The sequence below is a fragment of the Triturus cristatus genome, chromosome 4_2 (genome assembly GCF_964204655.1).
Source record: "Triturus cristatus chromosome 4_2, aTriCri1.1, whole genome shotgun sequence".
Taxonomy (NCBI): domain Eukaryota; kingdom Metazoa; phylum Chordata; class Amphibia; order Caudata; family Salamandridae; genus Triturus; species Triturus cristatus.
In genome coordinates, this window is record NC_140586.1 from 386936357 (window position 1) to 386961711 (window position 25355).

The following is a 25355-nucleotide window of genomic DNA, read 5'->3' on the forward strand; positions in this document are numbered from 1 at the left end:
TCACCACCTGGGAAAGGCCCCCAGGAAGACCGGTGAACTGCGTGGTGAAGGCCACAAGGTCCAAATAGGTTACAGTGAACCACTATAGCAGCCCCGCCCCTCGGAGATACTCACATGGAATACGCCTCTCCCACATGTTGAAATTGATGGCCGACCACATAGAGGATGCTGAGGGATGGAATCCACTATGAAATCTATGTTTCATTTGCGTTCCAGAGGCAGTGAGTAGAGAGGTCTGTCCTGGAGAAATTCATGGAGTCCCGAATTGCGACATGGCTCTCTGCCTCCCTGCTGTCTACATACTTCATTGAAACAAGCATTTGCAATGCAATAGGTCTCGCATTTGCGAGACTTTAAGCTATTGGCATTGTAAATGACAATGCCTATTATTTATCTTTTTTGATAATTAACACAAATAAAAGGCATTGTCATTTACAATGCCAATAGCACAAACTCTTGTTACTGCGACACCTCGGCCGCCATTGTCCCGGGCTGCTTGGAAAGTGAAAGAGCGCCTGCCGCGCTGAAAGTTGCAGGAAAGTATGTCATGCCTGCAGTAGGAGAAAGGCATTAAAGAAAGTAGTGCTTAACAGCACGCAACGGGAAGACTATCACCGATTGGGGGGTCCTCCAGAATGTAAACAGGAGATACCACACCACCAACAGAGATAGATCAGCACTTCGCCGAGGACACGAAACGCAAACACACTTTAAAAAGCTGCCAACAACAACATTACAGTTTGAGCCGGATTTGTTTATTTTTATCTGTGTGCATGCCCAAAAAGCTGCATTTCTGGCGCGACTACCAAGCCTTAGGGGCAATTATTCCCTATTCTACTTACAATAAAATCTCCCATTCAGTGAAGTCATTTTCTGTGAGTGTGTGTGTGGGAAGGGGGCACGCTGAAAGTGTGCTTCTACCCATTTCAACGTTCAGATGAATGTATTAATAAACACGGTGACAAAGTGGAGCACTTCCTGAATAACAGTGAAAAATGCAGGCAACGTCTGATCACAGATCTCAAGTGGTCACGTCAGGTGTGGATTTGTTTCACCAGGACTGTTTCCCTGGGCATTCTGGAACGTGTTGTGTATTTATTACCATTGCGAAATGCACGTGTACAACCAGATGTTATGGCTTTTCCCGGGAAAAAAGATAGTTAACATTCCAGCAACAACTATAATAGAGATAAAAGCGACTGCATGTGCTAATGATGCCTGGCAACTTGTGATCTTGGAGTGCTGACTCACAACTGATACACACTTACTGATGACAGCAGCAGTGCGTGTGCTCGTCACGATAGTGGCAAGATTTCCTGGCACAGACAATTCAACATCACGCAAAAAGGAGGGCTCTTGTTAACAGTGAAACCCATGTTTGTATCCTTGAGCCACAATCCAAACAGCAACACGAGGGTCTCACTCAAAACAAACCCCCACCCTCTTAACATTAACACACAAGAACCTAATTGTAATGAAAGGTACTTACAGTGCCTGTTGCACAGCAAAAACTTGCTTCTGGACAACTGTTGACACGAAGAAAACAGACAGAGGCATATGAAAACGAGCTGTAACCCTGTTACTGTTGCCTGATGTTTCATGCCCTGAGTTTGTTTACCCGGCAGCATTTGATCTAAACATGAAACCTGTACACTTTACGGAAACGTTACTGGTTTCCAAAGGCAGAAGAAGGGAAACCGCGATAAACAGGCTTATAAAGCAGGCACAAGCATTCCTTTTTGCCCATTTTTAGGTCTCGCTGAGCCCAGCGCATGCGCTGGCTCGGAGAGACATTTTGGAGCTGAGTTTTCAAAGTGCTGCTGGCTGGCCTAGCGCTTGCGTTCACGTGAGCGTGCACGCGCAAACCTCTAGCCTTCAGCAACACTTTGAAAACTCTAGCGAGTCATCGCGATCACTTTCGCTTTCAGAGCGATCGCGATCACTTTCGCTTTTACGGCTGCGCGGCGTTACTTTTACTGCCGCGCGGCCAATGCTTGTTGGTATTACTATTGAAAGGCATGTAGCGCTTAGTTGGGCTCCTTAACCTGCCTGGCAGAGCTGCATTAGGACACACGTGCTGAATGCTGCCCTAAACATGATGTCATACCAGTGCCCCTATTGTACTGAGAAGGTGGGGAACGGGTTTTTGAGCTCCATGCAAGGTTTAGCTTCCTCCAACCAAGATTGTTTAATGCCAGCCACTTATTTGACACCACGATTTCTTAATGCTTCAGTTTAAAGTAAATTTGGTTTATGGGCTACTTTGAAAAGAAACTCATCAAACATTCCGTAACTTCAGGGTCGTCATTGTACTCGGGTGCACAAACTCTCTGCAACAACAAATCATGTATGTGCCTGTGAGAGGGAAAACTGGTATGTTGCTCTCTCTGAGCTTAATGTGACTTAGTACTGGCCGTACCCTCCCTCCCCCAACCCTCTATGCCTGTAAAAGTTTTCATCAGAAATATCTCTGAAATGCTGTTACGACTGCAGTCAGTCACATCTCACGCGCAGTCTCCACTCTTGAAGGCTGACATGACTGTGGCGAGGCTAGTCAGTCACATGTTGTCCAGGACCATATCAAACGTACCTCACAAAGGATGTGCTTAATTTGTGAAAACATAATAAGTGCCGGTGCCCTGCACTGGAAACAACCAGCTCAAATTAAGCACTGCTCAAAGGGCAATGTGATTGGTGGACAGTCAGTCTCACCTCTTGAATGCTGGTGTGATTGGAGCGTGGCTAGCCAGTAAGAGGTCGGCCGGTCTGACCTCTCAGAAGTCGTGTGACTTGAGCTGCGTCGCTCGCATGTCAGGGTCATCTCTAAGAGGCCGGTGTGATTGGTGTAGAGTCAGTCAGTCGCATGCTGGACTCCCCTCTGAAATGACACGATAACTAAGTACAGTCAGTCACAAGCCGGGTTCGACACTGAAAAGCCTGACTGAAGGGAGTCAGTCACTCGCCAAACTGATCTGTAAAAGGGCATATTGCCAAGGCATTAAGTGGGATGAAAAGACTGGGGGGGGGGGGGTCTCTCAAAGGGGCGTGGCCAATGTAATTAAGGGCGTGGTTTAAAAACATCTAAGCTAAAAATCTGTATAAGTTAAATAATCAGCAACTATGGCTTGTATATAATATTGAAAAAGCTTCCACTTAAAGCCCTGGTGACACCACGACAATGTTGCTGCTCCTGCGTTTCAAAAAGAGAAGGGAAATCCAGAGAGAAAATGACTCTCTTTCAGGGATATCCCTTCCCCTACAACGCTCACCTGGCATGACGTCATGCTGTAACTTCTCCACTAGTGAGAAGTGCTCTGAGCACATCGATGTGCCTGTTGTCACTGCAGTCCGGAAAAACACGGACCTCCTGTGCCAGGGCACAAAACAGTGACCCGTTTCCAGGCCCCCTTACAAAAACTACCGCTGCTCAGCACCGGTGAGACCCGGCCCACTTAAAGCCCTGTATTGGCTCAGCAGCGGGAGGGACTTCGCTTTGGATCCGTACAGGGCTATGGCATGAAGGTTTGAGTGGGTGCAGAACGAACTGGACTCCGAGAGGAAGGCAGGGCCGGGGCGGAGCCAGTCACAAGGCCTACATCAGAAAACATGTTGTTTTCTGCTGATCTACGACACAACGAGTACGCGCGCCCCAGTCATGCTCCTTCCCGCCAAAAGTTATATTGGTGTTCACTTTAGGTAGAACAACTCTATGTACTGTGCCTCGTCTTACTGACACGTGTGTTTCACTGTGCACACAAGCAAGAACTGAAGATATAACTCTTGTGGGTGCAGCGGCATCTGTTAAACCCGAGACTGTCTCAATAGTAATGCTTGTGAGAGATGTCACATGACACAGGCTCGAGGTAGCGCTGATGTCACACTCGCATGATGAGACAGCTGCCAATGAACACTGATGCCACAAGAGACAGGTGCAGAGTGAAAATGAACTCACATGAGACACTGACGGAACAAGATACAGGAGCAAAATGACACACAAATCACAAGGCAAGTTGTGAACAGGTGCACAGTGCCACTGATGTCACAAGAGACACATACTGCATGTGCGTAGGGGCACTAATATCTCTAGAGCCCAGTGCATAGTGTTTGGGTGTCTTAGGTGCAGAAAGACGCGGTGTGTACTTAGGTTATAATAGACAGGGGCGGGCGGGACTAATAATACACAAAACAGTTGCACAGTGAACGCGATACCACAAAGGACAGGTGCACAGTGAACGCGATACCACAAAGGACGGGTACCCACCAACAATGATTTCACAAGAGGAAAGTGATGCGCGGTATTAATGTTACAAAAGGCAGACGCAACAGGTGCAGAGCGACACAATTATCACAACAGATGTGCTCAAAGTAGCACGGATTTCAAAAGATGCTAATGCAGACATGTGCAGAGTGCCCTTGATGTCACAAGAGACAGATGGAAACTCGTGCAGACTGACACTAGTACCACAAGAGTGCACCCTCGCATCTCTCAGATGCACCTCAGTACTGATCTGAACACTCTATTGCTACCCCATTTTGGGTTGCACACGCTGCTCTATCAGTGCCCCTCATTACTGGCCTGGGCAATCCTATGCTTCACCATACTGTGCTGCATCCACAGTTCTGCCAGTGGACCTCCATACTAACCTTCAATTTCCCATGTTATCCAGTACTGGGAGGCATAGTACCCACATGGCTCGATCAGTGCTCCTCAGTACTAATTAAAAAAAATAAAACACCAATGCTACCTAGTACTGCTCACAGCTCTCTTAGTGCACTTCAGTACTGACCGGCACACTCCAATGCTACCTAGTACTGCTCACAGCTCTCTTAGTGCACCTCAGTACTGACCAGCACACTCCAGTGCTAATCAGTACTGGAATACACACACAGCTCTACCAGTGCACCTCATTACAGACCCGCACACTCCAATGCAACCTAGTACTGCTCACAGCTCTCTGTGTGCATCTCAGTACACTTTAATAGCATTACAGTCTCATGAGTGTGCCCCTTAAAGTTCAAGCTCAGACAGCTGGATAAATAAAACAAGCATTGGCATAGCCAATAGGTCTCGCCTTTGGGACCTTATAAGTATTTTGTTATGCAGCACAATATCATTGGTACAACAGCATCAACTGTTGCATGGCTAAACACTTATAAGGTCCCAAAGGCGAGACCTATTGGCTATGCCAATGCTTGTTTAGGCTTTGTTTGGAGATGTCTTGCGTGAAAAGCAGACGAATTATCTCTCTTTGAATTGGCCAATAGAACAGGTTAACTGCTCCCGGACAAAAACAGGTTTCTTTGCTCACCTTGAAAACCCTCTCCACGAGGAGCAAATAAAAGCCCCGGACAGAAAGCAATCTGCGTCACAACAAACAGAAGGGTCTGGGAGAAAGGAGCCGTGGGTTTGTGAGGGAGGAAGGCCATTTTTAACCCCAGGCCAGTGCCCTCATGAAGGCATTACTCCAGATGCACGAGCATCAGACTGAACCCTCTTGGCTGGTTTTCAACCAATTTGGGTACTTTACAAAACGTTGACACATTTTTAGCCCTTTTTTGGTTGCTGCTTAAAGTCATACTTTTAACCAGGACCGTTGCAGTACCCTATACACTTTCTAACACATGAAGTCTTTATATGAAAATATGTTTCCATCTTATTATCCCGGGGTATCATTTGTCTGCTTGGAATAAAAAATGGTTTTGCTTCAAAATGCCCCACTGACCTGCCCAGTTTCGAGCTTTCCACAATGATGCTTTTAGCTACCCAACAAAGCAAAAAGGCCTTACCTTCTTTGCAGTTCGAGAAAACGAATATAAACACCTGACCAGTGGATAATAAATCAGGAAATGCCTTCAAACCAGAGGTGTCAAGAGTGAGAGGATGAGACTCTATTTGGGCCCTGCAGGGTATGCTGCTCACAGAGCACTGGAGTTGTGACAGTGTCTGTGTGAAGTTTCTATTGAGCCGAGTCTTAGGAAGAGGTGGTTTATGGTTAGCTGGACCACTCTTGTCACCTCCAGGCCCCACTCTTGGTTACTGAGCACCCATATCCCTGCCTGTTGTTGCCCCACTAATTCCACAGCTGTCCTCGTTCCCCACCCGCGGGTTGTCTACTCACATGCCTGGTCTTTATTGCCCCGGCCCCATAGGAGCCGCTTTACACCTGCTAACCATCCATCATCACCTTCCATCCCTCCCTCCTCCCGGACCTGTGGGGCCTACGATCACCTACCGAGCCTCGGCCATTCGCCTCCGTGGGTGCACTTTTTACACTTCATGTGCTCCACCGGTGTGTATCCCTGGATGCTCTTGACTCTTTCCTCTCCCCCTCCTGTAGGCTCCTTTGACTGTCACCTTCCACCCTTTCCTCTTCCCCTCCTAATAGGTTCCACTTTCCCCTTCCACCCTTTCTGCTCTTCTTCCCAAGTGTACTTCTCGCGTTCCGTCTTTCCCCTCTGACGCCCTACCACTGTCCGGAGTGTTCCCATCTCAGGATGTCTGCTCCCCTGACACCGTCCCTGACCCAGGCCCCCACTCTTTCCTCCCCCGTCACATGGGCGCACTTCTCACTTTCCAGCCTTTCCTCTTCCCTCCTCAGGGGTGCCAGAGTCTCACCTTCTGCCCATTCCTCACCCCCTGCCAAGGATTCCACTCCCTCCTTCCTTTCCCTGTGCTCTGGGTGCCAGTCTCACCTTCTGCCCTCTCCTCTTCCCGGCTTCCATGGATGCCACACTCACCTCCTCTACGTTGGTGAATGCGTGCATACCCATCGCTGCCAGCCCCTCGCGCAGCTCGTTAATGTCCACTCGGCTATCCTTGTTGGCGTCCAGTTGGTCAAAGAGCCGGGCCCAGAGCAGCTCCCTCTCGGGGTCCCTGTGCGGTGCTAGTGCCGCCACCCTATCCTGGCTGGCCAAAGGTGCCAGGGCACCCCCTCTCAGGGGGTCTCTGCCATCCTGACACCAGGTTACAGGCAAGAGGGCTCCGATCTTGGGGTGCATGGTCTGCTGATATCGAACTGCTGTCCGGGTGGCTCCGTTCTCCGATCCTGCCTAGCCGGGGCACCAACCCGGTGTCGGCACAGTCCAGTTCTCGGGGTCACTGCTTCTCTAACACCCCACTGACCTCAGCACAGTTATGTTGTCTGGGTTCTTGTTCCGCTGGCACACGGCCACTGTCTGAACAGTGCCCGTACCCAGGTGCCTGCTCCACTGGCACCCTCCTGGCCTGTGGCCCGTGCCACAGGAGGGGTGCCCGTACTCTTCACCGCGGGTTCGACTCTCCATGCCTGCTATGCTTCTCCAAGTTCTGTCACTCCTCGGGCGCCGGGGCCCAGGCTTCCTCATGCCACTGCAGGGGTTACAGGCGCAGTGTACTACGGTGGCATGGCTCCGGTGCCACAGTCCAGTCCCGCCAAAGCAGCTGGCTCCTGAGTGTTCAGACTGGTCTAGGTAGTTACTGTCTGGGTGCAAGGCACCTCTGGGTTGCTACACTCCTCTGGGTGCTTGGTGTTCCTTGGGCTGGATGTTGCCTGTTGTGACTGCTGTCCTACTGCGAGAGCTGGGTGTAGCTCTGATCCTGCTTACCTTCTTGCCGGCCTGCCTTGGCTTCTACGCATGTCTTGCCGGTGGGTGCTGCTTAATTTGGGTGCTCCTGTTTTGGTTTCTAGGCGCCTCTTGGGGCTGGGCGATGCCGAGACTTTGTCCGGATTCCTCCTGTTTCGTGATCCGGGTGCTGTGCTCCACGGCTTCCCTCCTGCCTGCTGTGCGTGCGCTCAGTTGCCAAGCCCGCTCCACTGGCTGCCTGCTCCCTTGTGCTGCCTTTCCCAGCCTGCTCTGTTCTCTCTGAAACCCGAGCATGGGCTGCTGTTACAGTCTGGTGTCGGCGCCGGCCCACACAGGATTTCAGCGTAGGGGCGGGAAGGGGGCGAGCGTTCGGCTGGAGTGCGGGTTGCAGCTGGTATCCAGCGCTCAGCTACCGCACACTGCCCCCTGCCTGCAGCCCCCACTCCATGACGTATTTGCTCGGCTTTTTCTGCCGGGGACGGCCTCACCTGCTAAAAGGTTTCTTGTCTTTATGGGGCCATGTGTTTGGCCCCATAAAGATAAGAAACCTTTTGCGACGAACATAAAGCAGGCGAGGCCGTCCAAATAGGACGGCCAAAAAAGCCGAGCGAATACGTCACAAGGAGCTCTTTTCCAATGGCTGGCCACCGTTTAGCATAAACGGTGACGCCAGCCAATGGAAAAGAGGGGTGGGGCTTAATGCCCTTTACTAAAAAATCCCCATATCATTAAATCTCGCCAGCGAGACTGCGCATGCGCGCAGCCTACACCAGGCGAGACCTAAAAAGCGCTCACCATTCCTTGGCAAAGAGGACCCTTCCGAGCCCATACACCCTATGATTGCAAAACTCCTGAACTACAGAAACCACGATGTTATCATAAAAGAGGCATGGAGAGTAGGAGACCTTCACTTTCAGGTGAATCACATTATAATCTTCCCGCGACTGCACACTCTTGGTACAACAACTGTGAAACTCTTATGAAAAGGTTAAGCAGCAACTTAGAGCCTTGGGCCTCCAATATATGTTGTTATTCCTGGCCAAACTCAAAGTGATCCATTAATCCAAATCCCTTTTCTTTGAATCTCCAGAGGAGACCTGGACATGGGCAATGTAGAAGAGCCCCCTTAGTTGTAACCAGCTCCTCCTATGGGGAGCATCTACATGGAGACAGCAAGATGCCAGGGGAGACTGTTGTGTAACCGCAAGCATTCTAGGAGGATAAGATTGCTTGATTCTCAAGCATCGACCCCTCGGACTTGGAGGACGATAGCCTTATGGGGATCCCACCTCCCATCCACGACTCCACATGATGGACACTGTCCCACTCTCCCCAGAGCAGGCCTCAAACCCTCTGGTTACTGAACGATTGCACCAACCAGCTACTCACAGTCTCCTTTGTCAGCAGCACAAGATCTGTCCTTACAAATGGTTGGACCCAGATCCTGCAGGGATGCAATTAGTGAAATTACACTTAGTTGGCAGTTTGTGTTTTTTGGAGGGAGGGGCGACAGATGCTTCTGAGGTGAAAGTGTGGGGGGGTTGTTGTGGCTGGGGTCAAAAGGGGGTTATTAGGAATCTCTTATTTGCTAAAATTAATACTGACTTTTTTGTCTTACTACATATTTTTGCCTCCACGCAACTCATCTTGCATCGCACCATCTACAGCTAAGGCCCATTATAATGTCACACCCGCAGCGCACCTGGGCAGTTCCAGGTGAACCCTTTCTCGTGCCCATTGTGCAGTGGCAGCTGGCACGGAACAGTGGGGATGGGGCTAGGAGGCAGGAGGGACAGGGACGAGGGGTAAATAAAAAAATAAAATCAAACTGATCTCCTCGCAATGTGTTCTCTCGCGGAGTCTCTCCACCAACCGGAACACGGAATAGGAAGCACCCAGGCTGAGGCTTCCCAGAGCCAATCACAACGCTGCAATGCAGCGTTGTAATTGTTCTGAGCGCCGTGGTTCAGTGCTCAGATATGGACAGGGAGCCTGGGCATGTTCTCCACCCAGGCTGTAATGCAGCCTGGGTGGAGAACATTCATGGCAATGAGAGAGTGAAAAACACTCCTCCCCTCCCCTGCCAGCAGAGCAGCCCCACCTGGCAAAGCTGCTGCGCCCGCAACAGGAAAAAATGAAATGATAATAATTTTCAGTAATTATCATTTAATTTTTTCTTGCACTGCTGCAAAGCAGTGAGGCAAAGCTCCACCGCCTTAGCACAGGAGCCGCCACTGCCATTGTGGTTATGTATGCATTTACCCTTATAACTTGGAATGCTAAAAGTCTTAATGACCAGATAAAATGGGGGGCAGTGCTACAATTTCCTAAGCACCACTCACCGGCGATACTCCTTCGCAAGGGACACAATTGATGAGGGCTAAATCCCCATACCTGGCTTGATACAGGTATGATAGAATCTACCATGCCAGCCATTCCCAGAGCTCCAGAGGAGTGGCGATCCTCCTGTATAAATCCTCCCCCTTCGTAGTTTTCTCTGTTGGCCCCACCCACTCGGGAGGTACATTGTTGTAGAGGGCTCCCTGGAAGGCCACCTTTATAATCTTCTAAGTATGTATGCCCCCCCTGGCTCCCCAGAGCCACTCTTGAGACCCTATGGCAGGAGATACTGAGTCTCATAATGGGGGTCACGGTCATAGCAGCGACTTGAATGATACTCTGGCACTTAACCTGGACTCCTCAGGCCATGGTGGGGAGGGACGCAGACATCAAAGCAGACTGCACCACTGGGTAGACTCCCTTGCTCTATGTGATGCATGGAGATCGTAGCATCTCACTCAATGTGCCTACACCCATTTATCAGGGGCCCACAAAACGCTTTCATGTATTGATTATTTTCTCCTTCCAGCCACTGACCTTGCCTTGTAGATGGGATCCCAAATGTTACCATGGGGCATCTCAGATAACTCGCCAGTTATGCTTCAGCAGACACAAATGGACACCGCCATATTTGGTGACTCAATGCCTGGCACTTAGCTGACAAGCAATTTACACAATATTTGGCTGAGGAGGTGAAGTCATACTTAGACCTCAATGGCGGTATGGTGGCTTCACCAGGCACCCTATGGATGGCTGGAAAGGCTACATTTCACGGCATAGCCAGATCTTATTTAAAAAGCAAGGCACAGGATTCATATCACCAGATAACCGACCTAGAAATCCATTCCCTCTCCTTGGAAAGAGAATATAGCAAGCACCATACAGAAGTGCTGCACCACAGGTTAGACATTACTAGAGCTCCTTGTGACAGCTCTCTCTGGACGAGGCCCACCAATTTTGGCCGGCATATACAAGGATAAATCCAGCGAATTAATATACTGGCTGGCCATCCGGGAAACAGTCTCCCAACTGGTCTGACCCTCAAGACTGAAGATGGCAGATCACTCACATCAGCTATAGGCATCACTAATGAGTTTGCTAACTACTATCATATAATAGATTTACCTAGGGGTCGCCCGACAGGGAGACGTCTGCCCCGCTCATCTTGGACCTCCCCTGGCACAGCTCCATCTAGAAGAATGGCTGAAATTGCAACAGGATGTTGAAAAGGGGGATAATGTTGAGGCCCTTGAAAATATGGACTTCGGTAAGAAAACTGGCCTGCATGGCTTGCCAGTGGAGAACTATTAGTGATTCCAGTTGCTCCTAGTCACTCTACTCCTAGGCCTGTACTGGGAAGCAGCTGAACATGGCAGCCTTCCTCCAGACCTGGATATGGCCACTATTGCATCATTCACAAGCAGGGCCACCAGGAGATGCACTGGTGGGCTTATAACGGGCTGAACATTTTCTGAAAACACTCAATTGCAAAAACTCAGATGTTTATGTATCATTATATGACAAAGCAGTGCATAGACAGCTTTATTTCTAAATCGCTTGGCTTCAAGACCAAAACATAAATCTAAATGATCATATTGCCAAATTAACCAAAACTGCCTCCACCCAAATACACCTACTCAGGAAACTAAAGTTCTCTCAGACTTCAGCAACACTTTTCAATCTATCATTATCACACACCTGGATGGAGGTAACAGAGTGCTGGCGGCCTGCCCAAGTCCTCTGCTGCTCTTCTACAAGCTATATACGTCATGCGGTGGCCAGGGACATCACAGACATCAAGAAATGACACCACATCATTCCCATCCTAAAATCCCACCACTGAGTTTCCCTTGAATTAACTACAACATCTCAAGTATAATCAATGCAGAAAGGTTTACCTTACTACCTGAAGAAGAAACCGAAATCAAAGAGGGAGTGTAAAACAAAAGGAACAGGGGGAGACGAATCCTCAAAATCCCCAATTCCCAAAAAGTAAAACATCTCAACAAGCCTTCTCATGCTTTTCGCTAAGATTTTAGAATCCACCTGTGTCTACATCAGATGTAACAAGGAGCTAATAGCTTTACAAAAATATATGACTCGCCTCTTCAAGCTATAATTCACTGACTAAAGATTATTATTCTCTTTTGCTGTAACTGGCCTATATTTCTTCCTATTATGTCTTTCATCAATGATGGTATGTATAAAACAAGATGACACTGTATATTAGTCGCAACAATGCTTATGTAAAGTGCTCCACAGCTCTGAAACAAGGTTTGAACTTTAGAAATATCTTAAATAAATAAATAAAAATAAAGTAGTTCACACAGCAACTCATGCTCAATATATTACTTGGGTATGTATCGGAGGGTTATCCCCACACTGTGTTTATGTGGAAATGCATTGATACACAAGGGCAAATATGGGTTATGTGATCCTGGATCAGGTGGAGAAATCTGTGCTTTGACAAGATAATTTCAATTACATTATTTGCGCTGGAATTTAGTTTGGAAATATGCCCAAACTAAAAAAAAGCTTTATAATCTGAAGTCTATTTCGAAATCTGAAAAAGTACATAATTGAATTCTCCTATGCTCCAAAAGATGAGCCTTCTAAATAATCATGTTTAAACAGGCAGTGGGATAATATGACATAGGTTTTACTGAACATTTAAATGCATATATACATTGAAAATGTATATTTATACCTGAATCCGGGTAGACTGGTTTCATATTCAGAGACTGCTTGCATCGATTCTGGAACTAACAAGCATATTGTTTAAAAGGCAGCTATATGTTAATAACTCCCTATATAAACAAATGAAAGCAAAATAACCATGAAATCCAGTCTACATTATCAGCAGTCACGTGACTTACGGAAAGCAGCATGGCTTAAGTGACAGCTTATGAGCCTGCGTGGGAATCTGGCTTTTTGCACGAGGCATCACATAGCTTCGTCTTCCGGAAAAATAAAGCACTTTATGGTGCAGACATCGACGCTATTAGTCTAAAGCATTACTTAGCTGACTCCGGAAGGATGAAGTGCTCTCTCTATAGGGGTCCCTTTCTAACCACACAAATCAAAGAGGAAAACACTGCACATTCTTTTACTTATTGAAAACATCCCAATCAGGAAAGAAAATGCCAACAATTGTACTGAGCCCTCCCCACAATCCAAAGAGACAGCCCAATGGGCTTTATTGTAAAGTCATGGACTGATTCGCATTTTTAATCCTTAGAACAGCTCTCAGAATATGTGAAGCAGCAAACAATACTAATAAGTAAGTAGTATGTAGCAGTTCTAATGAATTCACCTTTAAGTAGAATTCCCTCGTTGATATAGCGGCAATCCGAAATGAGATCATCTCAATTTCCCATAATCATGTCCCATGTTATGGAGAAGTACAACTCCATAGAGGAACACAGCATTTATGTCACTTAAGGGTTATATACAGTTTGCATCAGCCTAGAGGGAGTTGGGGTTCGTTTTTGGGATTGAACATGGGACACCTTATTCAACCTATTTTGGGGCAACCTGATGATTTACTGCCCTCACGGGGAGAAGCGTTAATGGCCCTCTTCTAAGTTCCGCCCAGGATTCCTCTACAGATGTTTAAGTATATTCATGTTGCTGTATTCCCCTGATCTCCTTCACCACCTGTCTGACGGTCTGAGGACCACTCGAGGTGGAGTGCAGTCCCTGACTGCACAGGTAAGGGCAAGGTCCATTACTAAACAGCAGATGGTTGTTGTTCTGACACTTTAATCAGAAATTATGTAGCTTTAAGTAACCACTAAAAGCCGGGGATGAGCTAATGAAAAGCAATGGATGAATCATAATCTAATCAACTTTGGGAGCCAATTAAAAATATGTAGGTGAACAGCCTACATGCACATGAAGATGGCTTGGTCCTTAATGTATGCTTATGAGTATATAATGTATAATTAACATAGCTACATTTGCTAAATCTGCGTTGTCAGTCAATGTGAGATCCAATATACTTTTGCGAGTCACTAGATTCAAATGGATCCGTGAAGCGCCTGTGTGCCTCCAGTGAATATACTGATCCCTTTACTGCTCGGCACCATGACATCTTTTGCTCTGAACACATTTTCATTTATTGGCATCAAATCTATTTAACTGGTACAGAATATATTAAATAACTGTGATGTGGAAAAATTAATCACCACTGAAAATGGGAAAAGGACCCAAAATGTGCATTGTTAATGGGCACTGTTGACTGTCTATAGAAGTTCACTGCCCTATCAGCCTTGGAAAGAGCGTATGCTACGTTTTAGGAAACACATGTTGAATGTTGGCAAAATGTGATTGTGTTACATGAAGAAAGGAATGAAAAAAGCACCTGACAGTTTATTAGTTTTGAAGAAGGGATGTAAAGGTGAAAGTGAAATAACACAGAAAAATGGAGACTGGTAATTAGCAGCCCAAAACAAAATTGTTTCCTAATACTTATATTGATACCCACTGATTGACCCAAGGTGCGCAACTTATACATTGTAACATTGGCCCGAGCAATATCTCATTTCTTCTAGCACAAAAGGTTGATTTGCCCGAGTTTGTGGCAAATATGGGAGTGGTGGTAGCCATATCAACAATATATGGTAGCTGATAATTGAAGTCAGAGACATAAATGTTTAGCTTTAGGTACCAAAAAGAACTCTAGGGGAGGTAAATACAACCAGGGATCATAAGTTCACTTCAGGATGCTGGCTACTGGTCCCTTTGATACCACCCAAGTTGCGGTGGGAGCCGACGGAACAGCCACTGACATAATTGATTCAGGACTTAAATTTGATCAATTGACTTAATCCATGAAGGACCTATGGTGAACAAAAGGGGATAAGCAGAGGGAAATCACATACAAATTGCTAAGTGATGGAAAATGAATCCCTGGGCAATTATGCCGGCTTTTGATCTTGTACCTTTATATATCACATCTGTCAGGATAGTGAGATTATCAAGAGGCACAGGCCGTTCTGACTTTGTGCTCATTGAGGGAAAGCAATAACCATGATATGGAGCTTTCCAGGTTTATTGGAAAAGTGATATTGGTGGGAGTAATGAATCAAATAAAGTAGTGTTGGAGTGTTTTAATGATATGCACATCCTTAGACAGATTATACTAGCACGATTAGCAAAGCACAGCAAAGGATTCAACGTGTCAGCATCTGAAAAGTGACCATTTTTTCCATTGTTACATTGTGAATTTTAAGGTATTTATTGATTCAAGCCTTATGGAAAGAGGCAATGGTGACCTGAATCGGATTGTGCTGATCAAACTATACACAACCATACTTTAGCTCTGAGTACAGATCTAGATTCTTTACCCAAATTGTGGATTAAAGCTGCCCTCTTAGGTTTCCAAGGAGACAATTGTGCCTTTGTTCAAAGATCTTTCTGTAATATGTTCAACTTATAGAAGTGCATTGCCAAACAAGTTCATGAAGTATGTGGAGAGGAGTTGGCCTAACGGCTAAGGCGGTTGACCTCGAATCTGGGGAGCTGGGTTCGAGAATCGGCAATGACACAACATCCTGTGATTCTGGGCAAATCACTTAATCTCCCTGTGCCTAACAAAAATTAATGTGTGTCCTAATGTAACATAACTGGTGCTATGTAAAGGGCTCTGATACCTGTGTGTGTGTAAGGTACAGGGTCTCTAAGGGTGGCACAATATGGCCTTCCCAGGTCACAGTGCCCTTGGTAGCTAGGGCACCTTGTACAATGGGGCTTACATGTGGCCAGAGAGTTGCCATTTGGGTTTATCAACAATACAGTTTGGGGTAAGAACATAGGCCCTGGGTACCTGGTTTGCAGGAACCCAGGGCACACTCAGTCAGAGTACATCACCATTAGGCAAAAATGTGGGGGCAACCATGGAAAAAGGGGCACTTTCCTACACAATTATTTCAACCCCATTATAAAAATAACTTCCAAAAGGGATCTTCCTCAGGATGAGTAATGTTGGCACCATAAATGCTACTCTCATTGAATTCAAGAAATTAGTTCAGACATGGTGCGGAAGGGAGCCTGGCTTGTTATATAATCGAAGATGGGTGATTGGTTCCCCCAGCATGAACATTATGGTCACTATGGCACCACAAGCATTTTATGAACATCAGTATAACGTTCCTCCTCTAAGTTTCACATTTTTTTATATTTTTTTGCAGAGTTTTATGTAGCGTGAACTTGACCCGAAACAGGTATCGAGTGTGTAGGGAGTGAGCAGACTTGGGTTAGGGATTGGTCAGAGAGAAAATCTTTGATGGCGTTGACATGAGGATCCTTGGGGTCGTTCCAGTGCAGGTTGAAATCACCAAGGAAAATGTCTTTGGAGTTGGGGGAAACCTTGGCTGTGATTAGTTCCATAAGGGGGTCAGTAAAGACGTCATTCGTGCCTGGGGGTGGTAAAAGATGTGCAGATTCACAGTTGAGTGGTGTTGCTGCATATGGAGAGCATGAGGTATTCGCAGGAGTCTGTGATATCTGCTAGGAGTTCCGTGACAAGAAGGTTAGAGCAGTAAATACAGGCAATGCCGCCCCCTTTTTTGCTAGATTGCCTATCCAGACTTGCAATGTTGTAGTTGGGAGGGACTAGGAGGTCCAGGCATGGAGATGGGGATTCGTTGAGCCACGATTCAGTCAGGATTGCTAAGTCAATGTTTTGGCTCCGTATGAGATCTGCGATGTCGTTGGCATGCTTAACTGCTGAGCGGCAGTTAATTAGGAGGCCAGACATAGGGGGGTTCAGAGAGAGTGTCGTGTGATGGGGCAGACAGGAGTACTGGCGCTAGGTTGCTATTAACCACACTTTTGTTGCGGAGGGTAGATGATCTGTTGGGGTTGATTGCGACCGTGCGAATGGCATGTTCGACATTCACGTCTAGTGGACTAGGGGTTGCTGGGCATAGTTGTAGGAGAGGAGGATGGCTACAGTTTCCTCTTCAGTAAGGTCTGGCGGACTCGGGTGGCAAGGGTAGAGTTGTAGAAGAGGAGGAGAGCTAGAATTTCCTCCTCCGAGAGATGGCATGGTTGCTTGCGAGGGCAAAGGTGTCTCAAGCCTAGAGGTAGTGGGTGAGTGGGGGGCTCAGTGATAGGGAGGAGGGTGGGGTTCAACGGAGGCTTGAGCTTAGAGAAGGGGAGTTCAGTGAGGTGAAGGAGGTTCTTTAGATCCAGAATGGAGTTATGGATGCTCTGCGTTAATTTGGCCGCTCTGTAGTGCAGAGTTTCGATATCCATATAGGAGGGAGGCGCTTGAAGGCAGGGGAACAGTGGTTTGGTAGCGGTTCTACTGACATGCGTTGGTGGTAGGGTAGAGGGGCTGGGTCAACTTGTGTCGTAGGCCAATGGAAGAGTTTCAGACTCAAAGTCAGAGGGTGGAGCTGGCGGGGAGGAGACCAAAGGTCTGGGAACAATTCTGTTCGTAGGCCTAGGTCAACGTGTGTCGTAGGAAAATGAAAGAGTTTCAGACTCAAAGTCAGAGGGAGGAGCTGGCTGGGAGGAGACCAAAGGTCTGGGAACAATTATGTTGGTAAGCCCAGGTGGGGTGATAGAGGGGTTAGGTTGATCTGAGTTGTGAACCCTTAGGGGGTTGGTTTGTGGGTGACTGGGCATGCTAGTCAGGGGGTCATCGGGCGAGTGTTTGTTAACCTGCAGGTGTTGTGCACTTGGTTTTTGAGGAGGGTAAAATGGTCCGCAAATTTATTGAGGTTTCTGGTTGTAGCCTGGATCAGGACGATGCCGTTTTTGTAAAGGGTGATGGTGAGGTCAGCTCTAAAGATTGCGGAGGGCGCTATTGTGAGCTTGGTATTGTATGGTATGTTCCTGGTTCCGTGTACATTGAGGAGATGCACAATGGTTTTGCGCCATGAGGATGTTCTTCTGGAATAGAAAATGAGGTCATTCGTGACTGTGCCCTTGTCAGCACTGTATTGATGATCAGAGATCAAGGTCTCAGGGTGAGATTTCAGGGTGGAGTGTTTGAGAGAATTTGCAGGGGTTTTGGAGAGGTTGGGAGGATACAAAAGAGTATAATAGTTTTCCCCAGTAGCGGTCAGGCCAGGTCTTGCCATGCTGGCTAGGATGGGGCAGTATAGGATCAAGAATGGGTCACTAAGCAGCAGGAAGGGTGATTCTCACCCTCACAGGATGTTGGGGAACTATGGAATCGGAGTTGGTCCTTTAGAAGCAGAAAGGGTGAGTGCCCACCTCGTGGAAACGTTGTCGAGTTCAAGGGCTGCAGCGGAGTCCAAGAGGCTGAGCCAACCTCAGCGCATCAGGCCCAGGGGAACGCCTGGACAGGCCGGGACACCAATAAGAGTTGGCAACCACCGGCCCAAAGGGAGTGCCGAGGCCACGCTCAGGGTAGCGCAGCAAGGCACCAGAGGATCACTCCGGAGTACATCTCCTCAATCACCAGAGAGGCACCCATCTATACTACCCAAGCAATGAAGAAGTCTCCGCTCCCCTGGTATTGTCAGGATGGTCATCAAATTTGCAAAGCAACAAGTCTAGTAGAGTACCTGCATGCCACAGTTTCCAGCTATGGCACATATGGAACCAGAGGTTTGAGCCCACGCCTAAGCACACAGTGGTCGAACACGGGGAGCCCCTCTGGAGGATGCAAAAACCAGCTGACTTGGGAATGGTTGGGCAGTGGGTAGAGACTCACCGGGTACTGAAAGGTCATATTCGATGCCAGCCTCTGTACTCCAGGCAAGTCTCGGGCAGCGCAGGAAACCGGGAGAGGCTGAATGAGGCATCATGAATGAGGGACCTCAGCTGGCGTCAGGGACCTTGAATCGCACAAGGCAGGTCGGTAGGCACCAGATCAGGATAGGCCCACATCGGGCAGCCGGTCTCCAGGCAGTTTGGGCGCTGCAGCGAAGGGGCCTCAGGACACTCAGGGCAAGCTGGGTTGGAATAGGCCCATAGTAGGCAACCGGCCTCCGGGCAGGTCAGGGCGCTGCAAGGAGGAGAAGCCCCAAAAAGGCGACGGCACCCAGCTGGCCGATAAGACAGCGCCACCCTGCTGGTCTTACAGCGAGACGTCAATCTTCCGGGAACAGAGGGGAAGGACTTGCCGGCCGAGTGCAGGTCTCCAGACAGGTTCACCGGGCCGGGCGCTGCACCGAGAAAGGCCTCAGGTTGCTTAGGGCAGGCCGGCAGGCACCGGTCGGATGGTCTCACCGCAGGCAGCCAGCCTCAGTATAGGTGCAAAGGCTGCAAGGAGGAAAAGCAACAAAATGGCTGCGGAGCCCAAATGGCTGCTAAGACAACGCCACCCCGCTGGTCTCAAGCGGGACACCGATCCTTGGAGAGCGGAGGGGGAAGGACATGCCGGCCGAGTGCGGGCCTCCAAGTGGGTCCTCGGATCATCGTCACCGCAGGCAGCCGGCCTCAGTGTAGTTCCGAAGGCTGCAAGGAGGAGAAGCCACAAAATGGCTGCGGAGTCCAAATGGTCGCTGAAACAACGTCACCCCGCTAGTCTGAAAGCGGGACATCGATCCCTTGGGAGCGGAGGGGGAAAGACATGTTGGCCGAGTGTGGGCCTCCAGGTGGGTCCTCAGGCCGAGGATCGTCGTCAGCCAGGTGGGACTCGCCGCCAGCCACGTCTGCAAACAACGGGAGAGTCAACACAACGGCGCCGGCATCAGAGGACTTTGCTCCGGGTAACAATCATGCACAAGATCAGGGGAGCCCAGCAGCAGACGATTACATCGGCGGCTCATAGCGGTGGATGTGCAACCTCTTGCAGCAGATTGGTCGTGGAGAGAGGGACCAGCCCGGCCATGCCGGATTTCTGACAGCGAGGGTACGGACCAGTGTAGCAGCGGCGGTCGATCTAGCAGGTGAGTTGCATGTCGAAATCAGCCTCGGGTACTTCGGGCAGGAGGAGTTGGAGGCCAGGTATGAGCAGTTTTAACGGGGATAAACTACCCAATGGTAATCACCAAACCGGGAGCTCTTCGGGAGGCTCCTACTCGGCGGCCATCTTAAAAGACTCACTGCTACCAATGTTCTAGCAATGACAGCAGGATCAACATAGATAACCATACAACATGTTCTCATAATGAAACGTATGCTATTAAACTCTATTTAAAGTGTCCAAACTCCTTAGAGTGGTGGTGTGCTCTGTGAGTCTGTAAAATAAAAAAACGCTCTAAACCAGGCTTCTGCAGCCAGCAGCTCTTGGGCTTCTGGTAGCTCTCCAGCTACTTCTGAGTAGCTCTCCTGTATTCAGCCCAGCCTACTAAATTAGAAGCTTTTGCTTGGTTGAATTAATATATGTATATCAAAATAGAAAAGTTTGTTTTTGAGACGAAAATGGGTGTATTTTAAGAACTCATAGTTTCCAAAATATACTTAAATCTAATATTTGAATGATGAATTATACAACATTGGAAACTATTAGTAATATTACCTTGGCATTGAAGCTGTGGCTGTTATGTATTATCCATGTAGAGGAACTTCAAATTGACAAAGTCAAAGAACACTAATTTATTCTTGTCTGATGTAGTCACTATTAACAACACTAATAATAATAGTAGCTCAGGATGATTTGCATTGAACGTAAGTAATAGGTTTGAGACCCCTAAACAGTTCACAAAGAGCAACGTGATTTCCCCTACATACTTGCAAAGAAAGTGGTCGATTAAGTGTTTTTCCGACCGGGAGCCCTGAACGCTGCCCATAAACGCAGGCAAATTCCTTATCATTGTTAGGGACAATTTTAAACAAAGCTCTTGCCAATATGCTCTGCCTACCAAACAACCTTTCGTTTGAAACACATTTATGATCAAAAAACATAATTCAGATGTAATCAAGCTAAAAAGTGGATTGCTATGCCTTGCTTACTGGTTACTGACTTCTTACTCAGATTATTGAAAGATCCCTGGCTTTATGGGACACAGTACTTCACATTACATTGCATATAGATGTAACCGCCACCTGCCATTCTTCAGCACTTTGTGTCAAGCATGGTCTTATGTTTATTTATTTATTATTTATTTAAAGAGTTTTATATAGCACAAACATGACCCAAGACTGTATCAGAGCGCTTTACAAATGTTCAGGGACAAAAGAGAGGGAGACAAGTAGGTCAGAATAACAACAAGCGTATGGAAGATACAAGAGTACACAGGAGGACCGATATATTGCAACGCCGCAAAGACAATATACAAGAACATATAAAAGCAATAATAAATAAGGGTATTGAAAACAACAATACATTCGGGAACGAAACGGGACGTAGCAACGCCTGTATGGAAGAGAAAGTCAGTAAACGAAGGAAAAACCAGTGTGAGGAGGAAGCATCATAACAGAGGCCCAAGGGCGGAGTGGATACATTTCAAGTTCAGAACGTATTCGTTAGTAGCGCTTTCACTTCTTTCTTGAAAGACGCCATTGAAGGATTCAGTCTGGTTTCCGGAGGCAGTGAGTTCCAGATTCTTGCTGCAGAAAGCTTATTGGCTCTATTTGTAAAGAAACTTCTCAAGTTCATCTGTTAACACCTTATTGGCATTATCAGTTTAGATTAAGGAAATGGCTCATAGAACCACTGTATGTAGCTTAAACGGGAAATGACTGATAGACATGGTTAACCGCCAGTCAGTTAAAGGATGTAGTGTATCTGCTGAGGAGATATGGCTTTACATGCCTCTTAAACAACAAAATGTCAAAGGCCAAGCCAATAGGATAGGCGTTAACAACAACAATGCTGATGCACTGCCCTATACACATTGCAAATAGTGGGTTTAAGTGCAGAGTGCATCACACACTAGTACCAGGGGTACTGTGTGGTTTTGGAACCTGTTGGAACCTGTTGGAGTGATACTGATAAGGCCATGTTAGCAGGCAAAAAGAAACATAACTAAAGAGGACGTTGACATAGGTCAAAGTTTTTGAGTGTGAAAGAGAAATGTTATGTGAACAGTTTGCAAAAAAGTGATTTCCCTTATAACACTCAAAGCTAGATTTTGCAGCAGTGTCTTTTCTTGGCAATTTGAAATGTGGCTAAAGTACAGTGTCGGTGGGATGACCTAGAGTATGATTGGCTGAACTGACAGCCCGCTAATGTGTGAGCCTGTGATACTACTGGCTGTCTCTTCGGCAGTAGCGATTGGCCATTTTCAAGAGTGACTCCCTCCATCGTGGGATAGCATGTCACAGTGAGTCTAAATGCACTACCAGGGCAGTGAATCTTGTTACATTGTTGCCTCTCAGTCTGCTTGAGCCAGCCACTCCCGAGCCTGCCGCAAGCAGCATGGACTGTGCGCTGCAACCTGACTTTCTGACAGTGCGCCTAACAGCGCTCTGGCTTGACAGCGCAGTTGCTATAAATGCGTGACTTTGCACTTCAGTGCGGTCATGAGGACCACCACACTGAAATCCGTTAGTCTAACGCGTAATGGCTGGTACTTGGCAGGACTGGGTGTCTCCTTCCTACACCAGACCTGGGAGCTCATACAGTGCGAGCCACATGAAAGCAGCTTCCTCCACACAGCCACCCAGTGAGGCGCCGATATCACAATATTCGCAGGAAATTAAATGGAAACCACAGCAAAGAGCACAGTTTCCAGTTCCAGTGTTGGGGGCATTGCAAACGGAAAGTCCTGGGGAGGTTTTATACCCTGGCCTGGAATGGACATCGGCAGCAGCCTCAAAAGCTTTTTTGTGTGGGAGAGGGGCGGCAGAAAGTTAAAGGGCCTCGGGCTGTGCTTGGCACAAATCCCAGATTCCTTTAAAGCCCCGCCCACCTCCACAAATAAACAAAAATCTCTCGCCTCCCTTGTATTCCGCAGTGTGCGCAGTAAATCTACCCTGTTCTGTTCTACGGAGAAGTGCAAACGTTCAGAAAATACAGGTGTGAGCGCATTTCTCCCGTGCCAAAGAGATGGGTGTATTGGCAACACTGCCGCCTCTTCGTGTTCCTCAAAACACAATGTTTTGCTCGAGTCAAAATGGTAGTTTCAAACGAAAAAGAAAAGCACAATTCCAGGCAGGTTTATCAACGAATGAAACAAATTCCGATGCAAGAGCAAGCCCGGTCTTGACCCTAAAGCAATCCTAGAATGCATTAAAAGGGTAAGAAAAAGGGCACATTCCTACATTTCATAGTGCAGGGGTCTAATGACAGGGCGCGCCATTCTGTACAAAAACCTAGGGTGTGTGACCCCTGATGTAAAGTGCAAGGCACGCTTTTTAATGCTCTTAAACATGCTGCTTTCAAATCGCTAGACAAGTTGTTAACAGACACCACTGCTCCCTGCACAGGCACGGCATCTTGTAACACTATTGGATAAATGAAAAGTAGAGTTGCCTAAACATTTCTAAACCTCGCAGCCATCTGTCCTTCCTAAGAATCATGCCTCCCCCATCATTTGTATACCTAATAAGCGTGAGTGTGATTCTGAACACAGCTGGGTGGCTCGATGTTTTGTCCAGCATGTTCAACCACTCCTGGAATTGTACACAGCATCACTTTGTATCATGGGGCTTGTAGTTTTGTGTAATACACATGGGCTTTAAAGAAAAACTGAATAAAAGGCATGTTCATCGCAAAGCTAGATTTGGTTGAAGCTGCAACTTGGTCCCTACCCCCAACTCTTCATAACACCCTCCACAAAACCTTAAGTCAAGATATTATGCTGACGTTTGTCATTTAGGTAACCTCGACGTCATAAAATAGCAGCTCCTTGCAATCATGGAAATGGGCTAGAATACACATGTTGTCTGTGAAATTGATTAAAACTACAGCTAAAATGCTTAGGAATATAATATAGGCACTGAGTTTTGTCACCTTTTAACGTCAGGAATAAGAACAATGTTGACATTAAAATGTACCAGTCATTAAAAATAAATAATATGTACTGGCTTTTACCATGTCAGTGGTAGGTCGTGGCCGCATACAGACTAAATACAGGAAATAATTATGGCGTTCGGAGCCTTTCTATAAAGTATGTCAACTGTTACAATGTACACAGTGGGGATACGTCGTTGGAAGAAGTAACATGCTCGCCTTACCTTAATTTTTGAGATGATATCTTCATTTTCAGCTACGTCTGGGTTGATAGCAATCACCACATTCTCGTACCCGTTGCCTTTCAGCTGTACTGTTGACTGCTGCAGGGCATGGGGCGGGAGCTGAAGCAAGGCGACGAGAAAGAAAGTTCTGACAAAAAGCATGGCCAGTTCGTGCCCTGAACTGCAGAGTCGGTGGGGACTTCTGAAACACGTGAACTCGAGGGTACACACAGCGAGAGTGAAGACAGCTCTCCGTCCAGCGGGAGCATGTTTCTGCGGGCGGTGACGTCCTCGAGCGATCCTCCCCCTCCCTTACATTCCCTCTGCGGCAGGCACGTGCCCCCCTTGCCCTCTAGGTGTCCCGTTACAAAGCAATGCAACTCTCAGACGAAGACAATTTCCGTCGGGGCAGCCGATCTCACCACGTGTGGCTTATGTTATTTTTATTTCTGACATTGCGATGCCAGGGAAATTCCAGTTTGTTAAGGAATTATGAATGAACAGTAAAATATGGAGAGGATATCCCGAGTTTGGGAAATTCCCAGAGCAGAGTGCGAGGGGACGGCAGTTCGCTCGTAATCATACATTTATATATTATAAAATGTCTGTACAGCTCTGATCTTTGCAAAGGAAGAAGAAAATAAACAGGGAATACATAAAGCAAATGGGAATTAATGAGCGTGTGTGTTGGGGAGGGGGGGGGGGGGTGCAGGGCCGGCTTTAGTGCTGGTGGCGCCCTGTGCGGCAATGTTTGTTGGCGCCCCCCCAATGACCACCTCCACCACGGATTCTCTCACTAGCACCCTTTAACAGTGACCAAGTGTTCATAACCACACTCTCTGAGATGCATTGAATTAGTTATATAGCGCCACTCATACCGGTGTAGGGTGTCCGAGCACTTTGCATCACACACACATTACACAGAGACAATCATACGTGTTTAATCAGTGTATAGGTAATGTTACATAAGCCAAAGGACTAAAAGAGTAGGAGTCACATGTCATCCATACTGGTAGGCAGTATAGTTTAAGAGTGCTTATTGTGGAGAAGCACAAACTCAGAGTCGAAAAAGAAACAGCATAGCTGAGAGTTTTCTTTAATAATAAGAATCGATTTCTAGCCAAATTAATCCTTTTTGCAACATTAATCAATGATCTCATAATGTATACTTTGCAGTGTGTATGCATTTCTAGGATGAAAGTTAATAGCCCACTATTCTATATTAGGACTTTAAGTTATAAATTGCAAGTAACAAAAGGATGCCTCTTTTGAAATCAGTAACCTGCTGATCTGTTTACATCATGCGCACTCTGTAATCTACTTGGTACACGTTCTTTGCAGCAGGCATATTAACCCTCTGCACTAACTTCACCTAAAAGTCAAAACCTCAACTATACAAAACAAAA

At 47.2% G+C, this 25355-nt stretch overlaps 1 protein-coding gene across 1 annotated transcript in view; it reads right to left on the reverse strand.

Moving 5' to 3' along the window:
• LOC146833929 (calcium-activated chloride channel regulator 1-like) overlaps positions 1-24388 on the reverse strand; it is a 205094-nt gene extending 180706 nt beyond the window's left edge. Inside the window, exon 1 of the mRNA XM_085601848.1 lies at positions 23950-24388. Within this exon, the coding sequence (XP_085457974.1) occupies positions 23950-24111 (162 nt within the window). The 5' untranslated portion in view covers positions 24112-24388. The remainder of the gene's footprint in view (positions 1-23949) is intronic.
• Positions 24389-25355: the final 967 nt, after the last annotated feature.